Consider the following 25,930-nt stretch of genomic DNA (forward strand, 5'->3'; position numbering starts at 1 on the left):
TTAAGGAAACTGTGGACATTGACTAGCAGATTACTCAGATGAATGAATTGAAGGTTTATTTATATGGAAGTGGATTCCATCTCTGATCTCATTTTCACCACAAGAGAGATTTCTGTTATGGGTCCACATCATTTTGTATTTCATTGTCTGCTGCCAGTTTGACCAGCAACTGACCTGGCAGTCACTGCAGAACTTGTTTGTTCTTACTCATAACTTTTATTGTCCAACTGCATAAGTGCATATTTGATGCAAGTGCTTTCAAGTTACTGTTATCATATGTCTCATGTACTGTGAAGTCATATCATATTAGGCCTCTATTTGCACCATATGCACTGATGTTACAAGGAATAATGAAAGTAAACATTGCTTCAGGAACTAATGATGTTCTAACTCCACTCCCAAAAGCTCAGTGAACATGAATTACATTAATCTATAGCCCTATTTATTCAGAGCACAGAAATGTCTGTATTAACATCTCTGCCCAATTTTGTGTACACACAGTATTCAAACAGGTTAAGTGTGTAGTTATTGCAATATTTTCTCACTTAAAAAATGTAATTTATTTTCATATTAACAGAATCTTCCGTTGGTTCTTGGTAGAACAACATTATAATAAAATGAAAAGCACCAGTTTGCTTTTGTTCTACAATATTACTTTTATTGTTAACCAGTTTTCGGCTTACAAAGCCATCTTCAGACATTTACTGAGTATTATCACCAAAGAAGTTAAATGTTAGCAAACAACATTGGGAGAGAAGTAACACATCTAGACCGAAGTAGAAACATACAGTAAGTAACATCTTTGCAGTGAAAAAGTAAAAACTGAACAGTACATAAATAACAATGGAGTAGACAGGGAAACCTTCAGCACAAAATAGGAATAGCATGTCTACATAACAGTTTCTATTAATAAACAAAACTAACAAAATAAAATAAAATTAGTACTAGACAAGGCTGCTTCAGGAGGTATGAAACATGGAGAGTGATACACAACCAATTAAAAGAAGAGACAGTTATCAATGTAAATACAGAATACGTAAGGAACTTAAGCAGTATCAATAAGATAAACAGATATAAATGAATGCAGGAAAATGGAGGTGTTTGAGGGAACCTACAGTTTGAGAGTGTGGTGGTACTACATTTTAACATTAACATTATAATCAAATCAGTGGCTGTGTAACAGTTTTCATTAATTAACATTATAATCAAATCAGTGGCTGTGTAACAGTTTTCATTAAATAAATAAGCAAAGTAAAATATGAACAGTATTTGATGAGACAACTACAAGGGGTGTTAAACATGGACAGTAATACAAGTACCAGTTAAAAGAAAGCCTTAACTATTGAAACGACAGTCTATGTGGAATACAAAGACAACTTCAACAAAACAAAACAACTTAATGAATACAGGAAAATGGGAATATGTAGGAAGAGAGAGTGTGGGAAGTAATGAACAACAAAGATGATTATATGAAGTTTAGGGGAGGGGAAGTGTTGAGCTGTGTCTGGTCATTTAGGATGAAATCTGGACTGTGAGTAAGATGTTTGTTAATTTCTAGGGCTTCCAGCAGGTTGAGTTTATGGCCTTTGTTTGCTAAGTGAAGTACATGGGACACTGGCTGGTAGTTGTGAACCTCACTCAGTACATGTTCAGCAAATGCAGAGTCTGAATTCTGCAACCTCCAGCTGCATTCATGTTCAGCCAGCCTAGTTGATATGTCTCTGCCTGACTGACCAATGTAAAATTTTTGTCACAATTAGAACAGGCTATTTTGTATACCCCACTGTTGGATAATAACTGGATCTTGTCTTTTCTATTAAAAACACACTGGGATGCCATGTTCCTGACATAGTAGGAAAGCCTATAGTTGCAGGATTTCAGTGCCTTGGCTACAATCTGTGATACCTGACCTAGAAATGGTAGTGTACACCATTTCTTGCAGACAGTGGATGGGGAAGTGGGTGGGGCATAGAGGAGGGGTATAATTTCCCGTTTTTGTTTCCTGTGCAAGATGTGGTCAATAAGAACTGAATTGTAGCCATTGGCTGTGGCAATAAATTTTATTGTATCTAGCTCTGCTTTAAAATCACCTCTCAACATGGGGATAGATATGAGACGGTGTACCATTGAGTGGAAAGCTGCATGTTTGTGAGCTATGGGATGTTTTGAGCATTCTGTTTATCTTATTGATATTGCTTCAATGGAAAGCTGCATGTTTGTGAGCTATGTGATGTTGTGAGCATTCTGTTTATCTTATTGATATTGCTTCAATGGAAAGCTGCATGTTTGTGAGCTATAGGATGTTGTGAGCATTCTGTTTATCTTATTGATATTGCTTAAGTTCCTTATGTATTCTGTATTAACATTAATAACTGTCTCTTCTTTTAAATGGTTGTGTATCACTCTCCATGTTTCATACCTCCTGATGCAGCCTTGTCTAGTACTAATTTTATTTTATTTTATTAATTTTGTTTATTAATAGAAACTGTTATGTAGGCATGCTATTCCTATTTTGTACTAAAGGTTTTCCTGTCTACTCCATTGTTATTTATGTACTGTTCAGTTTTTACGTTTTCATTGCAAAGATGTTACTTACTGTATGTTTCTACTTCAGTCTAGGTGTGTTACTACTCTTCCAATGTTGTTTGCTAACATTTAACTTCTTTGGTGATAATACTCAGTAAATGTCTGAAGATGGCCTTGTAAGCCGAAAACCGGTTAACAATAAGAGTAATATTGTAGAACAAAAGCAAACTGGTGCTTTTCATTTATTGTAATTTCTTTTTCCTTTAACATCACTGCACCAACTGCCAGCTTGATATGTGTACAGTGCCTTGTGTTCTTCCACATCTAAAGTTATTGTAAAATAAATGCGTTACAGTACTCCATCCTATTTACCACGAGGTTCTGATATGTCAAAGGAGATGTGTAAGGTCATGTCTTTCTCAATCTTTTAAATATTGGCAGCCAACATCACCCCATAAAAAGGTTTGCCAGATGTGTGATCCCTGTCCCATAATGCTTGTGAAAGTGTCATCAGCTAGAATACTATTGTTTCTTCTTTTTATTGACTAGAAATGAAAACTGTGATATAAATAGAAGGAAATAGTTTGTCTGGACAATAGTAAGACTACAGATACATTATACTTATGATTAAACTCTATTCATGCTTATGTTCTAATATAATTCAATAAATTCAGTATGCACTTTATTCAAGAAACAATAATTAAATGGTATTAAATGGTTTCTGCAGGTTAATACAAATTTTGATTCAGAATACAAACAAGCAAGAAACAAGAGAAAAAGATAAACCCACAGTGAAATAGCTATGCTTCATTTCAAGTGATAGGATAGCTTTTTATGCAAGCATTTCTAAATAATGTGCATTTTATGCAGGCTGATGAATGTAACCAATACAGTTGTAAGATACATTGAAACTTATCAGCAATTGCTTCATTGAATGATTTATATTTGTTTCTTTCATCATGAATTAAATGGTACTGAAGTGTCTTAATTTTAACACTGTTCTCTGTAGATAATTTATGGAGATAATGTTTTACAGTCAAAGAAATTATTATAGTCAGGTTTGGATTATTCCATTAACATCCAAAAAACAAATGAAAGTCTAAGAAGATGGTGGACAGTATATAACAACAGTTTTTTTTTTTTTTTTAGAGTAGGCCTGCTCAATTTTCCTCGTAGATAAGTTTCCATACCACTTACTGAGTAAAGTTACCCCTGTAGACTTTGGCTCAAGATTGTTTCATCTAATTGTGAAGTGGTTCAGCATAGTTATTGTGCATGGTGAATAATTGTAGAAGAAACAAAAAGAGCTGCATTCAGTAATTATATTAATTTGAATTATGTAGGCGTCACATTTTTATCAGCTGTTGATATGCACTATACTATGTTATGTTTTATAGACAGTTCTTTACTCACTTTATGTCCTTCCAATTAATAAATTATTAGTATGGGCCAGATTTTAAAGACAAGTCATATTTTTCCTGTTTTTTAGTGTGAATTTTACAACAATTTATGCATAAATCCAGGTATTGTAGTGTAGAAAAATATATTTTTGTTTTGCATATAAATCATATTTACACGTTTTCTAGTTATGTCATATTTCAGCCAGCTTTTGCTGTGATAGGTCATACTTTGGCAAACTTCTGCCAAAAATGAATATATTTGTCATGTCTTAAAGAAACACTAGAATAAAAATATGAAAATGTTGCTCACTTGATAATGTTTCAGGTGGTATTTTACAAATAAACACAACAGTTACTATGAAGCTTTATTTGTCAGGACTATACCAGACAAGCAGTGCAACACATTAGTCAGCTTGCTGACTTAATATATTGTTGTGTGGTGTTGGCAAAATGCTCTAGAAGCGTGTTACAAACTTAGTCTGTTTCAACATGCCAAAAGTAAAGTGCTCTAACAGAATGATGCTGTGAGGTTTTATTTGTGATTTTGGAGAGAAGTCCTTCAGCATTAGTGGATAAATATTATTTTATAACTGTGTGAAATTAAAATTAGTGCTAAAAAGCAATTTAATATGCAGTAACACTGTAATACCACCACACACAGTTGCTATGTAAATAGAAGTGATGAAAATGACAGCAGACAAATGCTGTTACTCAACCACATAATCATTCTTCAAGGACTTGTGTGAGATTGTTGTCTCTTGCAACATGCCATTGGAGAATCTGAATAATTCATGCTTCAGACAATTCTTGGAGAAGTGTGTGACACATCCAGTTCCAGATGAATCTACAGTGAGAAGCAACTGTTGATCCGCGTGCTATGAGGAGTTGCTCAGCAACTCATGAATTAGTGTTGCTGACAAAAAGGTCTGGGTGTCAACAGATGAAACCATTGATGTTGATGGGCCTTACGTTCTAAATGTTGTTGTTGGTGTTCTAAAAAATTAATGGGCCTGGAGAAATTTTCATCCTTATGCGTGAACCTCTTGAGAGAGTTAACAGTTCGACAATAGCCATTTTGTTTGACAATTCCATAAACCTACTAAGCCTGGATGGTGTGAACAGAAACAATGTTTTGGTGGTAGTAAGAGATGGTGCTTCATACATGGCTAAAGCAACAAGGGGCTTCAGATTCTCTACCCCAGTATAGTGTATGTCACTTGCCTTGCACATGCAGTACAAAGAGCTGCAAAAGAGGTGCAGTCAGGTTACCATGATATGTACAAACTAGACCTAATTTCCTGGGGCAAGAAAGTTTGAGTGAAACTTTCAATACAGGTGCAGAAATTCAAGGGACAAGCATGTTCATTGCCCCTCCCCCACAACCTGTTCTTAGACGATGGTGTTCTTGACTTAATGTTGCTGAGTATTACTGTGCCACCTACATCAAAATAAAGACAGTTCAAGGAACAAACACCTTCGATGCCCCTCCCTCTCATCCTGTTCTTACATGAATGCTTAATGCTGCCGAGTATCATTGTATCAACTACACCAATATAAAGACTATCTTTCGTGAACTTGATACTGATGAATCAAGTGCTATTAAAACCGTGGAAGAAGTCTGTACATATACCTTTTCTGGAAACTTGGCCTACCTTTTCAGTGGTATCAGAAGCCAGCACATGACTGGAAGCTGCTGCTACTCAACCTTATGATGCCCTGAGTATTGTGCAGCATGTGCAGAGTGAGTTGGGCCAAGCTTCTGGTCAAGTGACTGACAAAGGGAACAACAAAGTGCAAAAATGCTCTCCAGTGGAATCCTGGATATTCTACAGTGTGCAAAATTAATGACAGTTTTTGTGGGAATGCCACAACATCTAAAGACAGTGAACCAAAACTGGCTTGCAGTGATCTTGCCACCTTCAAATGCGTTCTGTAACATCCTGTGGTGTGGAGAGAAACTGTTCCAGGTACAAAACTGTCCTCAGCAACTGTAGATAATTGAAATTGGAAAACCTGAAAATACACTTTGTGATCCAATGATATTCTGCAGACACTGAAGATTGGCGGAGCGTGTTAAAGAATTTAGAATATTTTAAATAATTGGTAAAAAAATGGTTTTATGGCCTGGATAGATGGTATTGTTTCTACTGTGCTTCGTGTTTTTTCAGACAAATGCAGACATTTCAAAAATAAGTACTAGTTAGTTTCAAACACCACAAAAAAGAAGTACTACACTCACAATTTGTTCAGAAGTGAATTTTGTTACATGGTATATAAAACAGTCAACAAGTATGTTTTTAAATAAACTTTACAAAGTCATATATAATTTTTAAGGTCATATTCATGTAAGTTTTAGGTCATAAATGCTTGCATATTTTGGTGTTTTTTGAGTACTTAAATTTCAAGATTTTCTAGAAAGTCAGGTATGCAGCTGATGTGTTCTGAATGTATAACCAGCAAGTCATTCTTGATATTGGCAGAGATGCACTCAGTTTCAGATGAATGAAAATCTGGTGTGAAATAAGATTTTGAGCATGATAGCATCCACCACCCCTTCTCCCAGAAAATCTTGATTGCAACAGATAATCTACAGTATTTTTGTGCTGCAACACATGTTAAATATAGTTACCAACTTCTTAGGAAAGCTGATCCAGTTGCTGTACAGACTTTTGTAAACCTTATCAAGGAACAAGAGTGGCAAGATGTTTATAGTGCTGATACAGTAGACGATAAATATAATGCTTTCCTCAAGACTTTTCTCGTGCTCTTTGAAAGTTGCTTTCCGTTAGAACGTTCAAAACAGGGTACTAGCACAAACAGGCAGCCTGGGTGGCTGACTAAAGGGATAAGAATATCTTGTAGAACAAAGTGGCAATTATATCAAAACGTTAGAAACAGTCAAAATCTAAATGCAGCAGCCCATTACAAACAGTATTGTAAGGTGCTTAAAAAAGTTATTAGGAAGGCAAAAAGTATGTGGTATGCAGATAGAATAGCTAAGTCTCAGGATAAAATTAAAACCATATGGTCAGTCGTAAAGGAAGTGGCTGGTCTGCAGAGACAGGTCGAGAATATAGAATCAGTGCGTAGTGGGGACGCCCGTGTTACTGATAAGTCGCATATATGTACAGTACTTAATAATCACTTTCTGAATATAGCAGGTGAACTAAATAGAAACCTAGTCCCAACAGGGAATCATATAGCGCTCTTAGAAAAAAGTGTTCCGAGACTGTTACCTGAAATGCTCCTCCATGATACTGACAAGAGGGAGATTGAGTTAATAATTAAATCACTAAAGACCAAGAACTCTCATGGATATGATGGGGTATCTAGTAGAATACTGAAGTATTGTTCCACGTATGTTAGCTCAGTACTTAGCCATATCTGTAACTTTTCCTTTAGGAGTGGTCGGTTTCCTGACCGATTAAAGTACTCGGTAGTGAAGCCACTTTATAAAAAGGGAGACAGGGATAATGTTGACAATTATAGACCTATTTCTATGCCATCGGTGTTTGCTAAAGTTATCGAGAGGGTTGTATATACAAGGTTACTGCAGCATTTAAATTCACATAATTTGCTGTCAAATGTACAGTTTGGTTTTAGAAATGGCTTAACAACTGAAAATGCTATAGTCTCTTTTCTCTGTGAGGTTTTGGACGGATTAAATAAAAGGTTGCGAACGTTAGGTGTTTTCTTTGATTTAACGAAGGCTTTTGACTGTGTTGACCACAAAATATTACTGCAGAAGTTGGAACATTATGGAGTAAGGGGAGTAGCTTACAATTGGTTCGCCTCCTACTTTAAGAACAGAAAGCAGAAGGTAATCCTCCGCAATATTGAGAGTGGTAATGATGTTCAGTCCCAATGGGGCACTGTTAAATGGGGCGTTCCCCAAGGGTCGGTGCTGGGGCCACTGCTGTTTCTTATTTATGTAAATGATTTGCCTTCTAGTATTACAGGTGATTCAAAAATATTTCTGTTTGCTGATGACACCACCTTGGTAGTGAAGGATCTTGTGTGTAATATTGAAACATTATCAAATAATGTAGTTCATGATATAAGTTCGTGGCTTGTGGAAAATAATTTGATGCTAAATCACAGTAAGACTCAGTTTTTGCAGTTTCTAACCCACAATTCAACAAGAACTGACATTTTAATCAGACAGAATGGGCATGTTATAAGCGAGACGGAACAGTTCAAGTTCCTAGGCGTATGGATAGATAGTAAGCTGTTGTGGAAAGCCCATGTTCAGGATCTTGTTCAGAAACTAAATGCCGCTTTATTTACCATTAGAACAGTATCTGAAATAAGTGACATTTCAACACGAAAAGTAGTATACTTCGCATATTTTCATACGCTTATGTCATATGGTATTATTTTCTGGGGTAATTCTTCTGATTCAAAAAGGGTATTTTTGGCTCAAAAACGGGCTGTTCGAGCTATGTATGGTGTAAGTTCGAAAACCTCTTGTCGACCCCTATTCAATAGTCTGGGAATTTTGACATTGCCCTCACAGTATGTATTTTCTTTAATGTCGTTTGTTGTTAGCAATATTAGTTTATTCCCAAGAGTTAGCAGCTTTCACTCAGTTAATACTAGGCAGAAATCAAATCTGCATGTGGAATGCACTTCCTTGACTCTTGTGCAGAAAGGAGTGCAGTATTCTGCTGCATCCATTTTCAATAAGCTACCACAAGAACTCAAAAATCTTAGCAGTAGCCCAAACACTTTTAAGTCTAAACTGAAGAGTTTCCTCATGGCTCACTCCTTCTATTCTGTCGGGGAGCTCCTGGAAGAGCTAAAAAGTTAAGCAAATTCCAGTGTTACATTCTTGATTTTCTTTATTTAAACTAACGACTTGTCGCCTGAATTTGTTTCTTATATTTACTTTTATCTGTTTCTACAATCGTGTTATAATTTCATGTATTGACTCGTTCCATGACCATGGAGACTTCTCCTAAATGTGGTCCCACGGAACAATAAATAAATAAATAAATAAAAAATGGTCTAAGGTCTAAGGTAGATGTGACATTTAGTTGTTTGGTGTTGAAAACAAAAAAAGTGAATATAAAATAAAGGATGCGGTAACCTGCTGATCTGTAGTGTAACTTGAGGTCGGTACCTGTCATTGGCAACATTTACTCCATGCTTAATACACCTCATTATGACGAAATACCCAATCTGCATTGTAATTGATTCAGTCATTTCTGTTCCATTGTTGCCACCATTCACACCATATTTAACATACTGCATACCATATGTCAACCATGGAAAGAAGGAAGCGGGTTGTCCCTTTAACTGTTATTTTGGATTTGTTAGATTTTTAGATGGTATGCTGCACAACATTTGTACTGTGCTGTTTCTGCTAGTTTAGCACCCTACCCCCCACCCCACCCCCTCCCTTTCCTTCATTTAATTTCAATTCTATATCTTCTACACTCTGTCATTAGAAATGTTAAAAATTCACCTAGCAAAAACTTTTGTCCTGAAATGAATAGCTTACAATCATTGTGCCTCAGCAATTGTGGCAGTATATAAACTGTTTAGATAGCAGGGCTTTGTGTTCATATTAGCTCATTTTCATGCCATCTAATTTAATTGTTCCCATCTATAAATTCATTGATAATTATTGAAGGCAATCTCAGTAGTTCAGGCACTTCATAGATATGTGGCTGCAGATGTTTCCCAATGAAAAATTGTGATTAACAATTTTGATACACTCACATACTCAGCTACCCAATTCTTATAAAATTAAATATGCCAGAATTCACTGCTTTCTGCAGATAGTGATGTTTGTGACATTGCAGAAGATACATAAATGGAGCCTATTGTAACTGAAAAATCAGAAGCAGCAATACTAAGAGTGGTGATGAAACTAAAGCAAAATTAAAAGAATTACTATACTGGCCACTGATATTTATTTGCAATACTCTGGGCTACTCATTTTTTGTTGCAACAGGGTATGGTACCTCTTGGTGCAACCATTTCATTGTTTTAATTACAACGGATCTTGCTAACTATGTAACTCCTTGCTATTGCAAGCAGTGTCCATTTTTGATATGAATGTCAGATATGTCTTAAGCATAAGACAATAATTGTACATATAAATGAGTGGTAGATGCGATAAAGTTTATTCATACAACTTTTAGATTAAATTTAAAAATTTTACCTTATTGGGTTAAGCTACATAAAGTTGTTGTCTCCCACTTTGCAAGAAAAGATGCTTATATCTTCCAACATATAATGCTCTACAGATTTTTTTTAGCATACCTACTATAAAAATACTTGTCATTTCTATTATTTGCAGCTTTCAGTGGTACAATGTGTGCATTTGAAAAAGAGGGGAAAAAAGAAAGCAAGAATAGACTAACAATTTTCCAAGTTCCTCAATGTGGAGTAAATGATCTCATGTGCATTTCAGATGATACAGTGTATTTGTAGTAATCGTGCTGCCTACATGTGAATATCCTCTTCATTTTTGTAATCTGTGCATTGTTTGATTAATTCTTCTTGGATTCAGGCCACAAACGAGGAGTGGTGATACATCAGAAAAAACTTCGCCTGAGAGTGTTGAAGTTATTCCAGAAGAAGACGATGAGAGTGTGGCAGATGACAGCTACACATCAGCATCAGAAAGCACGGCAACAGCTACTGTGACGATAATGGAAGCATCTGGTGGCAGGCAGTTCCCTCAGGCTGTGATACAGTCGCAGCCCATTGGTGACAGTGGCTTACTGGGGGCCAGTAGGACAGAGGCACCTCCAGAAATCCCTGTGGCAACTCACACTGGCTGTCGAGCAGGGCTCCAGCTTGCTCTTGCTCATACTACAGAACCCATTCGAATTCCAGTCTCTGTGTCAGCTGATACACCAAAGCCTTCTGTAGTGCTGCCAGCAACACCATCTCTGAAGGATAAGGTGAGCAGTTTATCATATTCTGATATTACATAAATTGCTGAATAACATTGTAACTGATTCTTCAATTTCTTCCAGCATACTTCATGATTAAAGAGTTCATGGTTGAACAGCCTGGTCTTAGTGTCCAGCCGGCACAATATTTTGGCAAGTGATGACATTGCCATCTTCAGATGGGCTGATGAACAGACTACCGAGGTATTGGCGACCGGCATCCAGGTGTTCCAAACGCGTTCCACGCCCAGGCGCAGAGCGTCCAGCATCTGTTCTGTTCGCAGTCTGCACCCAGGGGCAGGTACTGACAGCGTCTACGTAGTATCTCTGCCTGTTCTCGAAGTCAGTTTGTGATGGGATGACTTCTTTCTACATTTTATCAGATTCAAAGCAGGTTCCCAGGCCTTCTAAGGATATAATCTTGATTGATCAACAGTTCCCATACTCAAATCTCGATAGATACTTTAATGACACAGTCCCAGTATGTGGAAGTCTGTGACAGAACCTTGTTCTGGTCATAATTCATTCTGTGTAATTCCGAGAGGCAATGTTCAGCAACTGCTGAATTTTTAGGGCTGCTACAGTCTGGTGTGCCATTGATGTTCTTGACAAAGATCTTAGATAGAACGCAGCATTTGGTCTATGTAAGTCGTGTCACACTCCCAGGGGATCTGGTAGAATCTGGATTTCCATAGTCCTAGGTCGTCCTTGACATTACCAAGCAGTGCCTGTGACTTAATTGATGGGCGGAAGACAGTATTCGCTTGATGTTTTTGAAGAATTCGACCAATCTTTCCCAATAAAGTGCCACAGAACGGATTAAATGCTATGCCCTCACCCCTGCTGAGGTTCCTCTTCTGTTTCCCCTGGTTGTACAGTCAGTGTGGGACATAGAGCTCTCCGAATTTGTTTTTCTGTGTAGCCATATTTCCAGAATTTGCTTCTCTGTGTAGTCAAGTTCTTGGTTAAGGCTCTCATTGTCAGACAGGGTATGGGCCATACAGGGTATTGGCCATGTGAACCAACGTTTTGAGGATGTTGTGAAGAAGCTACAACCGAGACTTTAAGGACTCCCAAGGTACACAAAGAGGGAGTGCCTTTACGACCGATTGTCAACAACATTGGTGCTTCCCCATACTCACTTGCAAAATGCTTAGCCCTTACATCAGAAAATGTTCACATCATATTCGCAACTCATTGGATTTTGTCGGGCGTATTAACAACTTCAGACTCCGTGATTCGGACGTCCTTGTGAGTTTCGATGTTGTCTCTCTCTTTGCAAGGGTGCCTTTGCAGGAAGCCTCAGAACTTACTGGTCAGAAATTTCACACAGAGATGACCAACCTTTTTAGGCACATCCTGACATCGACATACTTTTTCTTCGATGGTGGATATTACAAGCAAACTGAACGAGTAGCCAGTGGGAGTCCACTTTCACCAGTCGTCGCCAACTTGTTCATGGAACATTTCGAGGAGGAAGCCCTGCATTAAGCGCAGTGGAAACCTACCTGTTTCTTCCACTATACTGATGACACCTTTGTCATATGGCCACACGATAGAGACAAGCGGAATGGTTTCCTCATGCATCTCAATTCCATACATCAAGTTTACTCTGCCAGTCGAAGTGGAGGGAGTGCTCCCCTTTCTGGATGTCCTCATTAAAAGAATGGCAGACAGCACATTGGGCCACAGCATTTACTGTAAGAAGACGCACACTGACCTTTGCTTACATGCAAACAGCTGCCACCATCCCGCACAGAAGAACGCCGTCTTCAAAAGATTGGTTCACACGTCCCATACCCTGAGAGCCTTAACTCAGATCTTGAACACCTGAGGCTGGTTTTCCGGAAAAATGGTTACACAGAGAAGCAAATTCAGAGAGCTCTACATCCTGCACCAACTATACGACCATAGGAAACAGAAGAGGAACCTCAGCACGATGGGAGCATAGCATTTACTCCATTCTGTGGCACTTTATCGGGAGAGATAGGTCGATTTCTTCAAAAGCATCAGTTGAAGACTTCCACCCATCAATTAAGACACAGGCACTGCTTGGTAATGTCGAGGATGATCTAGGACTACGGAAATCCAGAGTCTGCTAGGTCCCCTGGGAATGTGGCATGACTTACATTGGTCAAACGGTACATACTATCAAAGATTCTTGCCAAGAACATGAACGTAACACCAGACTGCAGCAGCCTAACAAGTCGGTGGCTGCTGAACATCACCTCTCGAAATTGCACAGGAAGAATTACAACCAACCATGGTTCTGACACAGACTTCCAAATTCTGGGACTGCGTCATTGAAGAAGCTATTGAGATTCAAGCACAGGAACAACTGATCAATCAAGATAGCAGTTACATCCTTAATAATGCCTGGGAACCTGTTTTGAATCTGATAAAAAGGGTGCTGAACACTCCGTGCCTGGGCTTAGACCTCATCTGGAATACCTGGAGGGGGAGAGGAGATAAAAGCCTGACATCGGTGTCTCGGCGATCGGTTTGTCAGCACATCTGATGCTGACAATGTGGTCGCTTGCTGAAATATTGTGCTGCTTGGACACTTAACACTCAGCTGTTCACCCGTGAACTCTTTTGTCAACATTGCAACTGTAATGCTATTGTGTTTTTTATGCCTCAGAGCAATTTATGCTGAAAATGAATTAGCTCATTATGACTACCCTTTCCCACCTCTGTCCCCATCAAGTACAAAAACACAGTGCACGCTATTGTCTAAATTGGTCCTCCAACCTAAGCAATTACACCTATAGTTGAGATGGCATAAGAAGGTAGGGATCTTCTTACACCATCTCAACTGTAGGTGTCATTGCTTAGGCTCACTGTTGCAAGCTTTCAGCTGCGAGCGCTAACGGCTACATGCAAAAACAGTAGCTGTCTACAGAGTAATGAAAACACTTAGGTCATTGCCATGGAGTTATTTACAAAATGGTGTTACGTTATTGGTTGAGATAGGCCGGTGAAGCTGCTGTGCCCAGCCTACTGCAACTGCAAGTGATCAACTTATGCCAACTCATCTAGAAGTGACAATATTTGTATTTCACAAAGAGAAGTTGTAGTGTTTGAGAATAAAAGAAATGTTTCCAATTGGTATGACCCTCTAGGTCTCCAAGCAATGGTACATTTTCTTCTAATATCAAATGTGCTTCACATCCTGGATAACTTTCAGAAATTTGGAACAAAAGTTAAAATGTTGTTGTAAATTGCTGACTATTATTATTATTGTTGTTATTATTATTATTATTATTATTATTATTATTATTATTATTATTATTATTATTTATTATAAACATGGCTTAAAACTTACTTTGATTTGCAGTATCTCTATTTTATTTTCCTGACCGTGAGAGACCATATTGTGGTTCCCCTGCGGGTCCGGGGGTTAGAAGAGGCCTGAGGTATTCCTGCCTGTCATAAGAGGCGACTACAAGGAGTCTCACACGTTTCGGCCTTTATGTGATGGTCCCCTGTCGGGTTTGACCTCCATCTTTCTAAATTTTCCTGAAGGTCGAGCCAATTGGAGAAGGACTCGTTATATGGCGCATTGTGTCCATCGTGCATTGAGATCTTTAGCCCACTTCCTCGTTGTCACATTGCAGTCCTGCTCATTCTCCATCTTTTGGGCAAGGACACCTTCCTGGGTGCGTTTTCCACCAAGCACTATGCAGTGTCACTTTCTGCCCGGTGATGACCATGGCCTTCTTAGCACATATCCAGCATGGTAGCCAGTCCGTTGTGGTAGGGCCACCATGTACCCTGTTTATTGCAACCCCCAGACAACACAGGGATTGCTCTGCTGACGCCTGCATCGTTAACTCCCCACGTATGCCATGGAGTAGATGCCCATCTCCCTGGGGCATTGGGACTCCCGGCAAAGGCCATCCTGCCAGGTGGCCTTTGCTGAGGCTGGGTGATGCCTGTGGGGAGGGCCCCTGGTCGGAGTGGGTGGCATCACAGTGGATGACACGCCATGAAGCATAGTATGTCATCTCTGGCTGGTGGTCCACCGCCAGCAGTCTGTAAGTAAGCAGCAAAGTAAAACTTCAGTGCTAAGAAATATGAACCCACATCATTCACCTCCGTGGCCACACTATGAGAGGAACGCCAGGCCAAGGATGGCAGTGAAGCTTATTCGCCCCGGTACCTTGTAAGTATGAGAGCTGATGGGGACTCCTTTGTCTTGATGAAGCCTCAGTTTTTTGTGGAGCATTTGGAGGACAAGTTTGGGGAGGTGGAGGGCTTGTCTGAAATGCGCTCTGGGTCAGTCTTGACAAAAACAGCATCCTCTGCCCAGTCATGGGCATTACTTGCTTGTGACAAGTTGGAGATGTTTCTGTTACCATTGTTGTGGATTGGCAGGAGACCATCCCACTGATGTTAGAGGAAGCCGAAAGGCACGCGTTTAGCTCACGCAGGCTGGCGTGAGGTCTGGAACAGGACAAGGAAATTAGAACTTAGAAAAACGGACACAGATGGTGGAATACTTAACTTTAATCCAGTAATGTTGAACGTAGCTCTTGTCTGTCTGGGAATGGCATAAGGCAAGTACTGGAAAGAAACGCTGATTTCAACTGGTGAAAGGCGCATTCGCATTCCATCGTCCAGACGAACGGAACACCTTTACGGCATAAGCGATGAAGCAGAGCTGAAATGGAAGAGGCGTGGGGGATATAACGGTTATAATAATTAATTTTTCCCAGCACACTCTGTAGCTGCTTCAAATTCTGCGGCGAAGGCAAGTCTTGTATGGCACGGAGGTGCTCGGGACTGGGATGTATGCCGTGGGCATTGAGTACATGTCCCAGGTAGGGTAAGTCACGAGCAAAAAACATACATTTGTCCTTCCACAAGCGAAGACCATTTTGTCGCAAGACCTGAAATAATGTTCTGAGATTGGCTAAATGTTCTTCTTCCGTCTTTCCAGAGATCACAATATCGTCCAGATAGTTTGCTACAGTGGAGACCGACGCACAAACTGTTTGTAGATATTGCTGAAACAATGCAGGGGCAGATGCACACCCGAATGGCAGTCGTTTGAATCAATACAAACCAAGATGCGTGGTAACCACCAAAACGCGCTGGCATTCGTCGTCCACCGGTCTTTGCAAGTGCGCATCTGCTAGGTCCAACTTCGAAAAATATTTACCCTGGCACAGTTTGTCAAAAAGATCTTCCGGGCGGGGTAAAGGAAAAGTTGCAATCACTAGTTGTGGATTCACTGTTGCCTTGAAGTCCACACAAAGTCTCAATTTTCCGGAAGGTTTTGGCAAAATTACTAAGGGTGATGTCCAGAGAGAAGCCTGCACACGTTCAATCACACCTTGTGATTCCAAATCGTGTAATGCATGGGGAACATTGCGCTCTCTGAAAAATTTCGGTTGCGCGTTTACTTGCAGTTCCAAACGTACTTTAAAGTTCTTAGCGCAACCAAGGCCCGGTGAAAAAATGTCTGCAAATTCTTCACATAGACGAGAAACACTGTCTGAAGGCACAGTCTGGTTCACTGATAGGACCTGATTGACTATAGACAAGTTAAACAACTGAAATAAATCGAAACCAAACAAGTTCACTGCAGAAGAAGAATGAAGGACGTACAATGACACAAGTTTCGTTTGTCCCTTGTATGTTGCAAGAAGGCTGCACTGCCCTAACTCAGGGAGCCCGTGTCCTGAATATGTAGTTAGCTTAAAATTTGCGGCACGCAACGGAGGTGTGCCCAGCTGTTTGTACATGTCGTGATTGATCGGTGAAACTGCAGCTCCAGTATCGAGCTGGAACGGTATCACTTTGCCATTAATGTCCAAATCTACAAAAAGTTTATTGTCCTGCTGACGACAAGAGTGACTGTCTTGTGCAACGTGAACTGACACTGGTACATAATCACTTGCGACTTGACGGGATTTCCGGCGATGTCGACGTACACTTTTTGTGGGACGAACACAGTCACTGTTAGAGAGAGTGGCACTGGGCGTAGTGGAATGAACTACATGAATTTCCATGGGCGAAGTTTCACGAGCCGGAGGATCCTTGGTTCGATTCCGGTGTGAAGCAAAGGGCCTGGAATGATTGAGAGTGTCCGATTTGAGCCTTTTCTGGCAAACACTCTGAACATGGCCTTTCTTATTACAGAAAAAGCAAATAACCTGGCATGATGGGCAATTCTCACGCGAATGTCTAGTAGCACACCGCGGGCATGATTTTAGCACTGCATTTGCTTGCCTCTGCGGCACACGTGGCTGAGAGCCTGGCGGCAACTGCACGGCCAGGCGCGAGGACTGTTTACTGTTCCGTGCAGCGCGCCCGGCGGGCCGGTTAATGTGACACACGGGTGGGGAAGTTTCAAATGATTCCTGAGCAAAGTCAAGTGTGTCCTGCCGATCCAATATGGCCATCACTTGTTGAAGGGAGGGATTGACTAGTTTCAAAATCTGTTCCCTTATACGAACATCAGAAACGTTCTGTGCAATTGCATCACGTACCATAGTATCTGAATAAGGGAGTCCACATTGACACTCAAAAGCACAATCCCTAGTAAGGCCTTGCAAAGTGGCAACCCACTCCCGATTAGTTTGACCTACTGTACGTTTTGTACGAAAGAAGGTATACCGTTTGGCAACTACATTGACTGATTCTTTGAAATATGCATCTAATGCAGACAAAATTTCGTCATAGGACAGAGTTGCTACGTCGCGTCGGGGAAATAATTTGACTATCACACGGTACGAGGTCACCCCTACGGAGGAAAGGAGAAAAGGAGAAAAAGCTGCCACTCATTACCTTGAATTCTGTAGGCGGCGAGATGGAATCCAAATTGGCGTGAGCACTCCGTCCAGCTTTCCAGTGCAGCATCAAAAGGTCAAAAAGTTGGTACAACAGCGTGTTGTGGCTGCATTAGCGGTGGAGCGGTGGCTGCTGCATCGTTTTGCATTGCACGTTGACCCTGGACGAGCTGTCCAAGGGCATCCAGTGAGGCCTGCGTCTGCTGATTCTGTAAGCGATAAAATTCGGACAGTACATCTGGAGATTGTGGCGAAGCCATTACACAAGTAAATCAGGGCAGTATAGTTAAGAACGCAGAAAATTTCATTGCCAAAATGTTGTGGATTGGCAGGAGACCAACCCACTAAATTTAGAGGAAGTCGAAAGGCACGCGTTTAGCTCACGCAGGCTGGCGTGAGGTCTGGAACAGGACAAGGAAATTAGAACTTAGAAAAATGGACGCAGATGGTGGAATACTTAACTTTAATCCAGTAATGTTGAACGTAGCTCTTGTCTGTACAACCATCATGCCCCATTAGAGCTTAAATATGGTCCAGGGTATTATTTTCCACAGGGACCTTCTTTTGCAGTCTGAAAACGAACTGTGCGCCAATTTAGAGCAGCAAGGTGTTCATCTCGTCCCGCACATCCATCGAGGTCCGAGGGATAACCAGGCTGCCACTGGTGCCTTCATCTTCATTACTCGAGAATGTCAAGGTGATGGTCTACAGCTGTGCCTTCAAGCCATATATCCCTCCCCCAAAGCAGTGCTTTAAGTACTGGAAGTTCTGCCATACGTCTTTCCACTGTACTTCCAGCATCACTTGTCGAGATTGTGGATGTCCATCACATCCCAGTACTCCATGTGCCCCACCTCCCACCTGTGTCAGCTGCGGAGAGCAGCATTCACTGTCTCATCAGACTACAGGATTTTACAGAAAGAGAGGAAAATCGTGGAATATAAGACCCTGGGCCAACTGACCTACACTGAGGCCAAGAGAAAATTTGGTTGCCTACATCCTGTGACTATGACCACCTCTTACACAGCCGCTACGAGAACAGTTGTCGCCCCATCAGTTCCTCACATTCCTGTCGCCTCTCAGAATCAGAAGACTACACCTGCCCCATTGATGGTGGGGCACTTCCCTCCCTGTTGCTCCCGCACCACCTACCTCAGGAACACATCCCCCAAACCATTGGGAATATCAATCCCCACAATTGAGCTGGAGAAGTGTAAGTCTTCTTCAGCTCCTCTCGCTAGGAGGGGGTCCTTTGGGCCACTCGCTTCCCGGGTTTTTGAGAGTGGGAAAGGTGACACCCACCAGTGGCTGAAGAGCCCAAAAGCAGCTAGTCGTAGGGCTTCATGCATGTCCTCAGTCCTGGAGACTGAATCAGTGAAGTCCTCCTAGCCAGGGAAACCCAAGGACCAGTGAGAGAAATCCAAAAAGAAGGTCCCCAAGACCCAGGGAATTGCAGTGACACCCACACCATCACTACCTGCAAGCTCTGTGTCTGCAGATGAGGTGGATATTCTTGCGTCCGCTGAGGATCTAGATCTCGCCAGACCCTCAGACACAATGGATATAGACTGCTCAGGCAAAAAGCTGGTGGGAGCAGGTGACCCTGTGGTGTAAACTGCCTCATTGAATGTTCCATGCCTTCCCAGTGTCACGATGACGTCATCTTCCAGTGGAATTGCGGCGGTTTTTTCCACTGCCTGGCTGAGCTAAGGCAACTGTTAACTTTACACCTGCTTTCTGCATTGCCCTTCAGCAAACCTGGTTCCTGGCAATACAGACCCCTGCCCTCCACCGCTATAAGAGATACTACAGGAAGCATAGCGACTATAATCTAGTGTCAGGTGGAGTTTGCGTTTATGTCCTTAACTCAGTCTGTAGTGAAGCTGTGCCCCTTCAAACCCCTCTGATGCTGTGCCTGTCAGAATAAGGACGGCACAGGAAATAACTGTCTGCAATGTATATCTTCCTCCAGATGGTACAGTATGCCTGAATGTATTAACTGCACTGATTGATCAACTCCCGAAACCTTTCCTACTTCTGGGAAATTTTAATGACCATGACCACTTGTGGGGTGGCACCATACTTACACTCCGAGGCAGAGATGTCAAAACTTTACTGCCTCAGTCCGACCTCTGCCTTTTAAATTATGGGGCCCCCACACATTTCATTGTGGCTCATGGTAATTAATTAGCCTTTGATTTATCAATCTGCAGCCCAGGATATGTCTCCCATCTGCCCACTGGAGAGCACATGACAACCTGTGTGGTAGTGACCACTTCCCCATCTTCCTGTCACTGTCCCGGCGTCAAGCCCACAGACGTCTGCCCAGATGGGCTTTAAACAAGGCAGACTGGGAAACTTTCACCTCTGCTGTCACTGTTGAATCTCCTCCACACGGTAACATCGATGTGATGGTTGAGCAGGTGACTACAACAACCACTTTTTTGGCAGAAAACACGATCCCTCGCTCTTTAGGGTGCACCCGGTGAAAGACAGTCCCTTGGTGGTTGACGGAAGTCACTGAAGCAATTAAGGAGAGTCGGCAAGCTCTACAGTGGCATAAGCGGCACCCTTCCCTGGAGCACCTCATAGCCTTTAAACAGCTCTGTGCCCATGTTTGCCAACTTATCAAACAACGGAAGCAAGAGTGTTGGGAGAGATATGTCTCAACCACTGGGTGCCATATGTCACCTTCCTAAGTCTGGGCAAAGATCAAACGTGTTTTTGGGTACCAGACACACCAACAGATGTTCCCGGCGTTAACATAAATGGCGTGTTGTCTACCAACGCAAACGCGATTGCCGAGCACTTTGCTGAGCACTGTGCTCGAGCCTCTGTGTCAGAGAATGAACCCCCAGCCTTTTGCACTCTCAAACGGTGGCTTGAAGGGAAAGTTCTCTCGTTCACTACATGCCATAGTGAATCCTATAATGTCTCACTTACTGAGTGGGAGCTCCTCAGTGCCCTGCCATGACACAGCTCCTGGGCCAGATCAGATCCACAGTCAGATGATTAAACATCTCTCATCTGACTACAAGCGCTGTCTCCTCATCATCTTCAACCGGATCTGGTGCAATGGTGTCTTTCCATCGCTATGGCAGGAGAGCCCATCATTCTGGTGAACCCTGTAAAAACCAGCTTGATGTCGGCCCTTCAGTCTCACCAAAGTTCTCTGTAAGGTACTGGAACATATGGTGTGTTGGGAGTTGAGTTTGGTCCCGGAGTCACGTGGTCTACTGGCTCCATATCAGGGAGGCACTCTACCACTGATAATTTTGTGTCCCTTGAGTCTACCATTCGAACAGCCTTTTCCAGATGCCAACACCTAGTTGCCATATTTCTTGACTCATGTAAAGCATTAGACATGACCTGGCGACATCATATCCTTGCCACATTGTATGAGTGGGGTCTCTGGGACCCGCTTCCGATTTTTATCTGAAACTTCCTGTCGCTCCGTACTTTCCGTGTCCAAGTTGGTGCCTCCCATAGTTACCCCCATATCTAGGAGAATGTGGTCCCGCAGGGCTCTATATTTAGTGTGTCTCTATTTTTAGTGGCCATTACTGGTCTAGCAGCAGCCGTAGGGCCGTCCGTCTCACCTTCTCTGTATGCAGATGACTTCTGCATTTCATACTGCTCTGCCAGTACTGGTGTTACTGAGCGGCACCTACAGGGAGCCATTCACAAGGTGCAGTCAAGGGCTCTAGCCCATGGCTTCCAGCTTTTGGCTGCAAAGTCATGTGTTATGCACTTCTGTTGCTGTCGTACCATTCATCTGGAACCAGAACTTTACCTTACTGATGACCCCCCTCACTGTAATGGAGACATCGATTTTTAGGAGTGGTTTTTGATGCCCGATTGACTTGGCTTTCTCATCTTCGTCAGTTTAAGCGAAAATGCTGGCAGCACCTCAATGCCCTCCGCTGCCTGAGCAACACCAACTGGGGTGCAGATCGCTCTACACTGCTGCAGCTCTACAGAGCCCTTGTTCAATCCCGCCACTGGGTGTCTGGTTTATAGTTCAGCGGCACCCTCAGCAATGCATTTGCTCGACCCAGTGCACCACTGTGGCGTTTGCCTAGCAACAGGAGCTTTTAGGACGAGTCCAGTGACCAGCGTGCTTGTGGAGGTTGGAGTCCCTCCATTGCAGGTTAGGCATGCACAACTGCTGACCAGTTACACTGCACACATTCGCAGTTCTCCTGCGCATCCGAATTACCATCTCCTTTTCCCACCCACAGCAATTCATCTCCGGCATTGATGGCCCAGATCAGGGCTTCCACTTGCAGTTCATGTCTGATCCCTTCTTTCTGAACTGGAGTCCTTGCCTTTACCACCTCTACTTGAGGTCCATTCACGTATACCTCCGTGGTGTACACCTAGGCCGCGGCATCACCTGCACCTTTCACATGGCCCAAGGACTCAGTTAGCCCTGCGGCTCTCTGCTGCCACTTCCTCTCTATTCTTGACATGTACCGAGGCCACAAAGTGATTACACCAGCGGCTCAGTGGCTGATGGTCACGCCGGCTTTGCGTATGTCCATGGAGGACATATTGAACAGCATTCCTTGCGCAATGGCTGCAGTGTTTTCACTGCAGCGCTGGTGGCTATACCTCGTGCTCTTGGCACATCTGTTCGAGGCATGGGGAGTAGTTTCTTCTGTGTACTGACTCCTTGAGCAGCCTACAAGCTACCCTCGTCATCCTTTGGTAGTGACCATCCAGGATCCCATCTATGCCCTGGAATGGTCCAGTCGTTCAGTGGTGTTTATCTGGTCTCCAGGTCATGTTGGAATCCCAAACAACGAACTTGCCAACAGGCTGGCCAAACAGGCTATGCGGAAACCGCTTACGGAGATCGGCTTCTCTGCAACTGACCTGCATTCAGTACTACGCCACAAGGTTTTGCGGCTTTGGGAAACGAAATGGCATAACCTCAGCACACACAACAAAGTGCTTGCCACTAAGGAAGCTATGAATGTGTGGCAGTCCTCCATGCAGGCCTCTCGCAGGGATCCTGTGGTTCTCTGCTGGCTCCTCATTGGCCACACTTGAGTGACACACAGCTACTTCCTGTGCTGTGATGACCCACCTCAGTATCAGTGTGGCACCCGGCTCGCAGTGGCCCATATCTTGGTGAGCTGTCCATCTTTGGCTGCCCTGTGATGGACTCTTCAGTTACTGGACTCGTTGCCATTTACTGGACTCGTTGCTATTAGTTTTAGCTGACAACACCTCATTGGTTAATTTAGTTTTACGTTTTATACGTGACAGTGGGTTTTGTCATTCTATATAAGTTTTAGCGCATGTCCTTTGTCCCTTTGTGTTTTCAACTCTGATGCTTTTAGAGTGGATGTTTTAATGTGTCGCAGAGTGGCTGGCTTTTCCATTTTATTCTCGTGGTCGGCCAGCCTTGGTCATCTGGTCTCTTGTTTGTCCTCCTGTCATTCTTATGTTTCTTCCTTTCTCCTGTTATTGTGCTGTACTTCTCCTTTCTTTTCATCTTTCCCTTGTGTCATTCTTCTACCAGAACAAGGGACTGATGACCTTACAGTTTGGTCCCTTCCCACCTCCCCCCCCCCTCCCCCCCTTTCTCTTTTAAACCAACCAACCAATCATATTGTGCGAGTATAAAATTTACAAACAACTCCAAACATAGTCACCATTTATAGCAACATAGCTTTTAACAACAAATTGACTACACCAGCAAAATCTAATGGTCCCGTATAAATTCTATGTAAACGTTATATTTAAAAATTACTTAGTACATGAGTGCTTATTGTGGCTAATTGTATAAAATGACGTATTTTTATTACATATTCAGAGAAGTAATTCTAAATTGATTATAACGTCCAATGTTCATTTTTGTTTGTTACGTATTTGGGGATTACTGACAACAATGTAATGCTTATTTACAAATTCTTGTTTTCTGTAAATCGTTGGTTTCAAATCGGGCCTTAAAACAAATGTATTGTCAAATGCAAGATGTGTATGCACATCTTAAATGCAAAAAGCAGTCAAAGATAACTGATAACCCTCAATAGAACAGTATATTGTGGTATGCATACTGAACTGCATTTTAAGTTTCAGGCAACTTGTTATAAAACTAAACAACGCTATCTTTACTGTAGTTGTAGAAAACTAGAAAATTAAATTCCAGTATGTGTTGTTTTTTCAAGGCATGGAAGTATAATAACAGTGTATTCATTATTGATGTTTTGTCATTGTGTGTGTTAGATATTTTTGATGTGTTAGATACAGTGCATCACATTTGTACAACATTTTAAACAAAAACTTAGGAGAAAATGTAGACCTTCATGTAATTTGCGTGTAGACTACTGTCTTTTCATGTTGTTATTGTTGATTAATTTTTGTAATAAAGTAACTGGAACAAAGTTTTCTCATGCATGACCATTATACGATACAGCATTCACAGCAAGTTTTAAACATGCGCAATATTTTCTCTCATTCATTATCCAGGACTGTGTTCAACATTATTGAACAGTTTACTTTGTTACTATTTATTTGTTGACTTATTAAAGGGTTTTACATTTCCCTGGCATATTATAGCTGTGGGTGCTGTATAAATATAAGAAAAATTCCTCTTCATCCCCTTCCCACAAATACTGTAATGTAAATACCATATATATACTGTATTTCTGCTACTCTTTGAAGAATTACCTCTCTTCCAGCCTAAAATTTTCAGATACAAAATTTTTATCAAAGAACAAAGCAAATTGGCTATAATGGCCATAAACTGCTAGGTCCTTCAACATCGTAATGACAGTTTCGACTGTAGTAAAAATGAGAATTTTTGGAGTTCAGTGTTAAATAATGGAACTTCAGTATATTATCTTACTATGTTTTTCTCTGTATTCCTTTTGAGGTTTTTTTTCCCCATCTGAGAGATGCAAAAGCAGTTGTTAAATACCAACGAACTTCTTTGCATCCTGTGTGGTAAATATCATTCTTTCTCTAGTGAGAGAATAGGTTGCTTCAGTCACATGCCTCTTTGTCCACTTGATGTGTTATTACTCATCTGATTAATTGTTTCCAAGCAGGTTATCTGTGAAGTGGCAAAGGACAAGAGACTGGACATTTTATCTGCTGAGAGAAGTAGGTGTAGTTGGTGAGCATTGTGGGATTCTGTTTAATTCACCAGAACAACTAATTTTTATACTTTTTATTGCAGAGTTTAGAAGCAACATGTGGTGTTCAGTTGAAAGGGTTATTAATAAGTTGTACATTGGTGCTAACAACAGAAGATTGATATTTCAGTCAGTGGCAGTAAGACTTTGTTATAGGGTGCCTTTCACCAAAGGAATCACACGCTTATATACCAATAAAGACTTGCATATTCACTGCTTGGGTAGTAAGAACTTGTCAGGCATATTCTACCAGATTCAGTTTTTCTCAATTCACTGTAGTTAGGGTTTTGTATCCTTGATTCCTGCTTGTGTTACGTGTGATGTGTTTTCATACAAGCAAAGAAATTGGAGAGTCACTAAAACATGTATTAAAGAACATTTTTTTGGCAGTGACGTGGATGAATGAGGAAACTTGAGATACAAGCCAAGAAATTGGCAATAAATGTAAAAGAATGCTTACATTGGAAAAGAAACATTCTCTTTACTGCTAAGAAATGGTAAATAAAGGTATTCAATTGATTAAGTTCGAGTGAATACTTGAACAGAACAACTACACACATCAAAAAAAGTTTTGCATCACCCCAGTTCCCAGAACTCCTGAAGATAGATGTTGACTGTGGATATTGTATCACAGACACAGTCCCTTTGACTGTTCAGAGATATCACTAAACCCACCCAAAGATGTAAACAACCATGCATGAGCAGCACCTATTAGACAGAGGGTGTCCAACAGCCGATCAGTTCCAGTCATTCCACCAGGAAGGATGTACACGGCTTGTGGTTTCTTTAGTTCAACCGTGCCTAGGCAGTCAATACCACAGTTTGATCGTGCTGCATTGTTACTTTGTGCCAGGAAGGGCTCTCAATAAGGGAAGTGTCCAGGCATCTTGGAATGAACCAAAGCGATATTGTTCGGACCTGGAGGAGATACAGAGAGACATGCCTTGCTCATGCCGTCCAAGGGCTGCTATTGCAGTGGATGACCGCTACCTACGTATTATAGTTCAGAGAAACCTGGACAGCAACGCCACCATTTTGAATAAGGCTTTTCATGCAGCCACAAGACATCGTGTTATGACTCAAACTGTGCGCAATAGGAAGCGTGATATGCAACTTCACTCCTGACATCCATGGCGAGGTCGATCTTTGCA

General features: G+C 41.6%; 1 protein-coding gene across 4 annotated transcripts in view; it reads left to right on the forward strand.

The window, feature by feature from the left end:
- Positions 1-25,930, forward strand: part of LOC124789769 (TATA element modulatory factor-like) — a 178,229-nt gene that overhangs the window by 35,025 nt on the left and 117,274 nt on the right. For all 4 annotated transcript variants that reach the window (XM_047257228.1, XM_047257230.1, XM_047257229.1 and 1 more), the window contains one exon: positions 10,447-10,843. In XM_047257228.1, the coding sequence (XP_047113184.1) occupies positions 10,447-10,843 (397 nt within the window). The remainder of the gene's footprint in view (positions 1-10,446; positions 10,844-25,930) is intronic.

Source organism: Schistocerca piceifrons, chromosome 3, assembly GCF_021461385.2.
Source record: "Schistocerca piceifrons isolate TAMUIC-IGC-003096 chromosome 3, iqSchPice1.1, whole genome shotgun sequence".
Lineage (NCBI taxonomy): Eukaryota > Metazoa > Arthropoda > Insecta > Orthoptera > Acrididae > Schistocerca > Schistocerca piceifrons.